The 9,786-nt window shown below is 42.9% G+C and overlaps 1 protein-coding gene across 1 annotated transcript in view; it reads left to right on the top strand.

Moving 5' to 3' along the window:
- LOC145406147 (ileal sodium/bile acid cotransporter-like) overlaps positions 1-9,786 on the top strand; it is a 115,462-nt gene that overhangs the window by 98,050 nt on the left and 7,626 nt on the right. Inside the window, exons 4-7 of the mRNA XM_080277343.1 lie at positions 377-520; positions 5,871-6,077; positions 7,455-7,629; positions 8,354-8,501. Of these exons, the coding sequence (XP_080133469.1) occupies positions 377-520; positions 5,871-6,077; positions 7,455-7,629; positions 8,354-8,501 (674 nt within the window). The remainder of the gene's footprint in view (positions 1-376; positions 521-5,870; positions 6,078-7,454; positions 7,630-8,353; positions 8,502-9,786) is intronic.

Below are 9,786 nucleotides of genomic sequence, written 5' to 3'. Positions count from 1 at the left end.
ATCGATTGCCGACACCATCACCACTAGAGGCATTCCCTAGGCGGAATCTGGCCGGAAAACCTTGGTAAATTCCTATTTGTGGGTGCAGTCTTAGTAAAACCTTCGTAACTTCCTACGTAATTTTGTGTTCCATATTCACTAAGAAACCTATGATTAATTCCCTCTTGTAACTATGACCTCTTTTTGCAGGAAGGACAGAGGGACCGCAAACTCATCCCAGACTTATTGTCCCTCCAACAAAATCCACTTTTGATCACGAAAGGAAAATTGGCGTAGATGCCAATATTACTTATAAATGATGATGATGATGATGATGATGATGATGATGATGATGATGGTGATGATATGATGATGATGATGATGACTGTGCCTTCAGATGGTGGCCAAGGTGGAATGGGTGGGTGAGGTGGAGCGAGGCAGCCCCAGCGACAACTTCACGTACTACGGACACTTCAACGTCTCTGCTCTCTTCATTGGCTACAATAAAGTCATCCTTACATTCTATGATAGCTTCGATAAGGTGAGTTTTTATCAGTATTATCTTTGAGTCTCCGTGCTGGGTAGGTAGCACGCTCATCTATCTATCTATCCATCAATCTGTATCTGTCTATCTGTCTACTGTCAGACGCCTTAATCCCGTAAGGAGTGGCCACCGACAAATCTCCTTCACGTCACCCTTTCCTCGGCCATTTTGTTGCCCCTCCCTCCCTCCCTCCCTCCCTCCCATATATCTCTCCATTATATCCCTCTAACTCATTCTTCTTCCGTCCACCCCATTCACATACACTCCTGGGTAGCGTTTGCCGAAACCAATCCTCATAATCTGGGTTCAGTGCGACCCGGAACGAACAATAAAGAGGGTACAGTACAATGTTGTTACACGTGTTACATACGGAAGAGTGATTATAATTATATGCCTTTGTCTACGGGGGGTGAGGGAGTGGTTTTGTGTGTGTGTGTGTGTGTGTGTGTGTGTGTGTGTGTGTGTGTGTGTGTGTGTGTGTGAGAGAGAGAGAGAGAGAGAGAGAGAGAGAGAGAGAGAGAGGTAGGGACTTGTTGTTTATGGTGAGGTGTGGGATGTGACTATATTCTGCTGTCCAGTTTGTGAGAGGGGTCACTATAGATTTGGCTGGGGCTATTTTGAGTCTGTTTTTGGTGAAGCATTCGTTAGTGTTTTGAGGTAAGGTTGGAGGATGTGTGCAGCTGCTTTTGCGTTTTGGTGTTTAAATGTTAGTATTATGTCGTCTGTATAGGAAGCTATGTGTATTTGTGGTTTGTGGGGTGTGGGTATGTCGTGCCTGTATAGGTCAAAGAGTGTACGGGACAAAACACGTCCTTGAGGGATGCCGTTTATGAAGTTTCTATTGTTCGATGACTGATCGGTAAATGTAACATGTGCATATTTGCCTGCCAGGCATTTTTTCGTGTCATTGTGCATGTTTGTGCTGAATATTTTGTGAGGTTGTGGCGGGGGATAGCATCAAAAGGTTTACTAATGCCTGGTGTGACTAGGAGTGTTCTGTGTGGTGGCCTAGTTGAATTCATGCCATCAAAAACTCTTTGTGTAAGATCTGTAAGAAGAATGTCTGTGGTGTGTTAATGGCCTAAAGACATATTGTGATGGAGTTAGGGGGATGTGAGGTGTTACTAGTTTTAATACCAGTCGTTCAGTGACTTTGGAGGGGGTGCAGAGGAGTGTAATGGGGCGGTGTGAGGAAGGTAACGTGGGGTCTTTGCTGGGTTTGGGGATAGTGATGATAGTACCATGATTCCAGATGTTAGGTATTATGTTGTGTAGCTGTAATTTGACGTGTTAGTGAATGCTTGTATGCCTTATGGTCCGAGATGTTTAAGATGTATATTGCTTATGTTGTCTGGGCCACAGGCAGATGAGTGCCTAAGGTTGCTAATGATGTGCTTCGTCTGGTTGTAAATGAAGGGTGCGAAGTCTGGGTCTGTGAGGAACTGTTTCTTGCGTCGGATGACATATCAGTCATCGCGATGAGGGTTTAGATGACTGACGTGTGAAATGTGATTGATGAGAGTGTTTGCTTGTTGTTTGTTTGAGGGTATGGTGTCTGTTGTTGTGATGGCAGGATGTGATTGCGTAATGATGCTGTTGGAGAGTGTGATGCTGTTTAGTGTTTTGTGGAGTTTGGTGGTGTTTTTGTGATCAAGTGTTTGGAGATAATTACTCCAGTTTCATGTTTGCTGCTGTGATATTTAATTGTTTATTTGAGTGTTGAATGCTTGTATTAGTTTTGTTGTACGGTGTCCTTTGTATGAGGTGTTGGAGAGTGTTGTAGTGTGTTGCACTGACTGATGAGGCCTTGAATTTCTGGTGTGAAGCTGGGATTGTCTCTCTTTCTCTTGCCTCTAGGGATGTGCCTTTTGTCTGCATCGTAAATAATTGTATTGAAAGTGTGCAGAGCGGTGTTGATGTTTGTGATGGGTGTACAATTTAATGTTTCAAACTGTTCTGTTTCAGTTGTGAAGACGTCCCAGTTGGCTCTCTTATAATCAGTTTGTGTGTGTCTGTGGCCAGCTGGGGTGATTCTGATTTTGGTAGTGACGATGAGTGGGAGGTGGTCAAAGCCAAGGGTTTTGACCACTCTCCAGGATGTTGTGGGGGCGAGGTTTGGGGAGCAAAAGGTGGTGTCTGGGGATGATGGGAGGAAGAGAGCGTGGTGTGGGATATGGGTATGTTGATGGAGATTGTCGAGGATGAAAAGATTGTTTATTTGGGATTGTAGTACCAACCCTCTGTCTGTGTCAGGATTGTTGACTTGCCAGGCCGACGCCTTGGCGTTGAAATCACCACCAAGGATGATGTTGGGTATGTTAGTGATGTGGTGTATTTGGGTAGAGTAATTGTGTGGTACTGTGAGGGATGACTGAGGGGGGAATGTATGTACTGGAGATTGTTATGTGTGATTTGTTGCCAGTGCGTATTTTAAATTATTGTATTTCTGTTGTGGTGTCACGTGGGGGGAGAAGTGATTTTGTATGAGCACTAGTATCTGAAAAGTTGATGGATTGGTGTACTAAGGTGATGAGTCCACCGCCACCGCCGTCGGCTCGGTCTTGTCTGATGGTGGTGAAATTATGAAATGTAGGTGTTTTGCGTGTTGTGCGTAGTTTTGTTTCTTGTAGGATGGCAATGTGTATGGCTTGTTTGATGAATTCTGTGATTTCTTGTTTTGTGATGTATATGCCATCTATGATCATTTGAAGAATGTTAATGTTGTGTGTACGATGTGTGTTGAGTGCTGCAGCAAGGGGGGGAGGTCGGGGTGTGGATGGAGGGGAAAGGGTAGGAGAAGGTTGTGACAGAGATAAGGGTTGAGGTGGATTAGATTGGGGTGGAGAGGGAGGGGTTCGGGGATTGAATGGTGTGGGAAGGATCGATGGGTTAGGCTGAGGAGGTGTGGAGGAAGTAATAGAGGGGCTGGTGGGGGGGGGTTAGTGGGTGGGGGAAAGGAGCATAAGGAGCAGGTCCAGGTGTTTGCGTAATGTTCTCTGGATGGAAGTGTTGTGAAGGTGAAATGGGTCCAGTTCTTTCAGGAACTGCACTGAACTGAACTCTTTGTCTGTTGACTCTAAGTGATGTGTTTTGAGCGTGTTGGACATACTGTATGTATTTGTTGATGGGTCCTGGATTACTCTCGATGTCACCGGCTAGAAGAAGTCTTCCAGATATGACCGCCGGAGAGTCTTTTCTCGGTGTAGAAAAACAGTGTTGTTGTGTGTGTTGTGTTGAGAGATGCGGTACTTGCCCGGGTGATCGAAGCCACTCCCAGGTTCTCAGGCCCCGTGGTCGGTAGCAATATTACTTTGTTCCATTAACCAGTTTTTTAGTAATATCTAAGCGCTTCACGCATATTACAATGAATCTATCTCCATTTCACCATGAAATTACATAAAAAGGTTTATGATAAATGAAATAGTCATGGTACAATGATTATATTTTAGGATTACGTTGGAAATGACTGGCAACAACAATTTATTTAACCTATCACAAACACCCAATGATTTCTTGGCAAAACACTCCAGTGGATTTGTTACGTGAACTGATATAATTTAACTTAAATCCCTAATAATAATAAATCCTGTTATAATCGATTACATTTCACATTAATGCTATTCACCCACTATATGCCTTGTTGTTTTGCAGGCAGATTTTGATCCGGGATTGCTCCAGGCTTTAGCAGCTTACCCCCTTTTGTCTTTTACTGGTGACGGTATCCATAGCAGATAGCTTTGCAGATCTCTCTCATATTGTTCCGAGCTGAAATGCTTTTAACAGACAAGGCCTTGGAAAGAACCCTTGTCCCTCCGTCCACACAAATGTATCCACTTCTGGCATGTGAAAGTGCCTTGGGTAATGACATCAGAGGTCTACCCAGATCCAAACACACTGCACATAAGTGAAAAGTACTATAGCCTCTTGAAATGTATAAAATAAAATAAAACACGCTGTGCGTCACACTGGACTGCTAAAAACACACTGTTGTCCTGGTCCTGGCGGGTGGTGCCCTGGTGACGTCATGGGTCAAGGCAACCAGTCATTGATCACCAGCGCAAAACGTGCCTTATTTTGGTCTAGAGATGAGCAAACTGTTTGAGTCTCTACTCTGTGACTCGTTTTCTGTGTTGTTGGTGTATTCTTACCACTTTCAGTCTTATTCATCTTCAGGGGAAGCTTTAACGAAACTGAAGGGATCCCTGCTCTCATGCACCCTTCCCTGCTTGGCCTTCAGAGACAGTGTTCTCCTGAGTGTTGGGGCTTGTACTGAATGGTAAATAAAGAACCAAAATAAAAAAAATCAATTAAAGATTTCTCAAAATTCTCTAGTTCAAAAATTTTCCTGTATTGAAAAAAAATTGTCTAGCATTGGGAAGGACAAAATACTGTAGTTATTGGAGTGAAGTTGTTAAGGATTCTGATTCCCACCTTCATGTTGCGTTTGACTTGTATGATTTGAGACTGGGGGTGGGGATGAGGGGAAAGCAGCAGCGGACGTATTTTATCTTTTCCCTCGTGCTAGTTGAGACGACGTTATTCAGCTTAGGAAAGACCTCGTACTGAAGAGTTTAGCGAAGACTGTATCTGTCCCGTCTAGTTTGGAAAATCTCACACAAAATTCCAATGTTCTGTTTTATTCGTGCGATCTTCAGGCGACTTTATTCAACTTAGAAGAGTCTTTCCGAACTTGAAAGGGGTTAGGTATACGTTTCATTGACCCCAACAATATGAGTTTTTTGCCTACATTATATAAAACCTTCCAGGGATAACAAGAATTAGTCATGGAAATAGAATGGTTAAATCTTCGTTCTTACTCTAAAATTCTTTAAAAGAGTGGGGGAACACGGGGTACATTGTATTCTTGCCATCTGACCATCTTCTGAGACTGAAGAGCTTAATATCCTCAATTTAACCTTTCAAAAGCAGGGATCTTTTCTTAGTCGAATAAAATGTAATCAAAAATATTCTTGGCTCTGGGTTTCATTTGCAGATTATACAGAAGTAATTAGTGCTCATGCAGACTAGAAGGATATACACAAACATTTTAGATTAAACCAATACAGTATGTATATTGCAGTTATGTGAAGCAGGGGACGTAGTGCACATACAACTTTCGGAAATTATCTGAAAAGTGACTTACATTATCCCGATGAGATAATTTATGCTGTAGAAATGAAGATACAGGTTGATAGATTAACAATACAGAGATATATCCAGGGGTGTGATTCGTAAAGGGCTTAAATGTATTTTTGGCTTGTATAACGCCACTCATGGATGAACGACTGGTCATTCTTGCCAAATTTTGTTCTTCCATCAAGTTCTTCATGTGTTTTCTCATCTGCAGGTGGCAGGTGAGGCAGAACTGAAGATGTCTGTGCTGTTGGCGTACCAGTACCTGAACAACATCTTCACGGTGGTGCTGGGGGTGCTGGTGGCGCTGGCGTACGTCAACATGGGCGCCACCATCAACCTCAAAGTCATTAAGGGCATCGTTAAGAAACCCGTCGGACCCGTCGTCGGCATTATCTGCCAGTACATCTTCATGCCTCTGGTGAGAACAAAAGACACTACACTGTTGTTCATTTTAAATATCCAAATGAAGACCCGTCTACCATTCTTGCAACCAATTTCTTGATACTGCCGCTGGAAGTATAATGCTACAGCTCATTACCATTTTCATTATACGGGCAGTCCTCTTTATAACTCAAGGATGTATTTCATAATATCCCAACTTATTCTGTATAACTAGTACTGTAAAATGGAAGTACTTGGCAAATCAGCTTTATGTGTAGGAATGAAACTTTTAACAGGGAATAATTCTGGAATCTCATGTGGGCTTAATAGATGAAGTAATGTCAAAAAAGCAGTTTTATAGCGAGGACTTACTGTAGTGTGTGTTTGGTTTCCTGATGCTCTGCCATTTTGCAGCTGCCTGACTGATATTATCACAAGATAAATAATGCAACAGTTTTTAATCATATTACTAGATTATACAGTACAGTAATTAGTACTAATCATATGCCTTGGTCTACCCAAGCTTAATAGTCATATGCGTAGCATTTTTTCGACATCAGTCCTGTCTGCGGTTTACTTCCAAAACTTCTTTGCTTCTTAACTCCCAACTTTGGCACTGGAAAAGAACAGTTGTTAAAAGTTGTCGGCAACTCTGCCCACCTACTATATACCCTGCAGGACTTTGTTGGTTCGGTGTACAGCACTGTCTGGCTGAGGAGTGACACCATCCACTCATGCAACTAGGAAGTGCTTGTGTGAGTGAAGCCATACGGATATAAGAAAATGTTCTTCACAGCACAACAAAACCACATCTGGTCATTTTGGTTCCTTGCCGGTCACTTCAGGCTCATCGGATCCATCTCGATTAGTTTGGGATATATGTATATTTTTTTCAAGGCAATGATAACTTGCGAAAAATCATCCTTGCCAAAACAGTTGTTTCTGAGGTGGAGTAGAGTGGGCAGGGCAGACTTCTATGCAGGTGGTGTAGGTGGATGGTGAAGCATGGCAGGATGCTGTGAAAACTACTCTCGCAGGTTAGGTAGTAATGATGGTATGAAAAAAAAAAATCCCACCTAGAGCAAGAATAAGAAAGTAAGAGTGTATCACTTCGACATATCTGAGCTCTGATAAGGTAGAAGCCGCTGTGATTCTGTTCCCTAGAGGTTTTACTTTATCTGAGGTTTATCAGAGGCTCCATAAATACAGTGGTAACAACAGAGTCTGGTAATTGCCAGTGTATCAGAGATCCTGTATCTCCTCTGGGGTTCTGAATATGGGAGATAGTGTCTTGCAGTGCTGGTAGGCAATATATCTGCTGTAGTCATGAGTATATATTATCAGATAAAGGCAGTTTTCCGAGAGTCGAGTAAAGCAGCTTATACTATCCTTTTCGTCCTCATCATTCAATTAGATCGCCTTCGGGTTGGGTAAGATCGCCTTCCCGGGTAACGTCCTTGGTCAGCTGGGCCTGTTCCTGATGGGCTGCTGTCCAGGGGGCGGCGCCTCAAACATGTGGACCTACCTGCTGGGCGGATCACTCGACCTCTCTATCATGATGACCTTCTTTTCCACTGTCATCGCTTTCGGTAACTAATAGGCTGTTTGGGGAAAATAGTTCTGGCAACACAAGGACGGAGTTAGAAATAGAAAGAAATACTAAAGTCTGAAAATGAAAATACGAAAAACAAATCTGGCAATAGATATTAACCGGTCATATTCATAATGGCTCTTATCATACACTTTACATGGAACTGCGACGGGATATAAAGGAAGAAAGTGTTAAACACGCCAGGGAAGGCTTGATGAACACTGTAAGAAACAGAGAGAGAGAGAGCCAATGATATATTAACTGGTAAATTACAGGGAACCACTCCTTGGGTAAATATAACTGTGTGCTTAGAATCTAGAATACAATAGTATACTAATTAGATTTCATGTCATAAGAGGATCACAGAAAACTTATTAAATCTGGGAGGATGGCAAGCCACCTCGTAGACGAATAAAATAATAATTCATTTTATTAATATGAGTAGCCTTCACTCTTCTCCATCCACAGCAGCTTGGCCTAAAATTGTCCTCTCTTATCCTGAATGATGAGCTGTAACAAGAGATTAACACTAAAATATGGTGCTGTTCACTAAAAAATGTTATGTATACTATACTTTTAAATTTGTGGTGTTTTATCCTGCCAATGACCTATGGGAAATAGGGTACAGAAAGATTTCTACTAACATAAGGTGGGTGAACAGTAGTTAAAGATTGTATTATATCCTAAAGGAGTTACTCTACCTCTTTCTCCCACCTTCACAGCTGCGGTGCCACTGTGGGTGTTGGGGCTGGGGCAAGTGATCATGCAGGATGCAGATTTTGTCATCCCCTACAAAGACATTGCTGTCTTTGTCTTCAGCCTCTCCGTCCCCTGTGTATTCGGCATCCTCATTCAGCACTTCTTTCCAAGGTCAGTTTTTGTAAAACCTGACTGCTGTTCACACTGAAAAGCGGACTAACCACGTGAAGAAAAGCCTGTGCCCATGGCGGTTCAGGTTGCCTGCAAGAATATCCAGAGCAAAATATGGACCAGTAATGGCACTATCCTGTAAGATGAGTATATTTTGGGGAATTACCCCAGAGTGACCACGTAAATATCACCCACAATAATTTCGTTCACCTGAAGATCAACTAACCCGAAATTAGCCCGCCAGAAGATCTGCCAGCAGTCTCTCCCCCGCATACTTCATCAGTCCTACAGAGTGAGAATTACGAACATACAACGAATGTATGGTTCAAATTACATCTTTAATGTTAAATTTTTTAGGCATGCCGAGTGTTGAAGCTTCCGAAAGCGGCAAATGATACTCCTACATTGGCAGTAATAGCAGTAAAACTTTTGAGGCTGGGTACTGATGTTTCTATTGTGGATATTACTGTGCCTGTTGTTGCTTAATTCCAGTCTGTCTGGCTAAGCAGACCCGTCGACCACAGGTTTCCAACTACTTTTGTGGGGTTGTCCTAAAGGTAAAGTACACACACTATGCAGAGAACTGGCTTAGCCATATGGTAGATAAAGCCTTGCCAGAGTCGGACCAGGATCCTTCCACGGCAAGGGGCACGGCTTCCGGCTGGATATCGCAGCTGCTCTACCCTGGGTTGCTGCACCACTATGTGTAGGCTCCCCATCAGCGCCAATATATATTGGGTATGGAGGATATATGAACTGTGTGGAGTGTTATAATCTAGGGTTTAAGTCCAGTGACAAGTGTTGACTGTATACAGCGGTGCAACTCCCAATTTCGGAGGAAGCTTTGACCAGTAAAGTGCACTTTGTGAGCGCATGACGAGTAAGCGAACGAGCACCTTGTTAATACAGTTACCCTCTGATATATTACTTCTTCATGATGGTAGCTGAACAATGGAAAATACACTGGACCGAGTCATTTTCTCATATACACCCACATAGACACACACACACACACACACACACACACACACACACACACACACACACACACACACACACACACACACACACACACACACACACACACACACACCTGGAAAACTCGAGATTCCAAGGGGTCCTACTCGTTATGGGTGAGTTTGTAGTTGACAAAAAATGTATTGAATAAATGTATCATATACAGAAAGAATTTCAGCTCTGCTTCACATGGGAGTAAAGTTATTAGCCTCTGCTTAGCATGGCGGTCGGGTCGGGCAGGGTCAGGCCGGGCCGCTTATTTCCAAAC

Source organism: Coenobita brevimanus, chromosome 69, assembly GCF_032717465.1.
Source record: "Coenobita brevimanus isolate Jiangsu-jjx chromosome 69, ASM3271746v2, whole genome shotgun sequence".
Taxonomy (NCBI): domain Eukaryota; kingdom Metazoa; phylum Arthropoda; class Malacostraca; order Decapoda; family Coenobitidae; genus Coenobita; species Coenobita brevimanus.
This window is presented reverse-complemented; position numbering and strand designations above follow the sequence as displayed.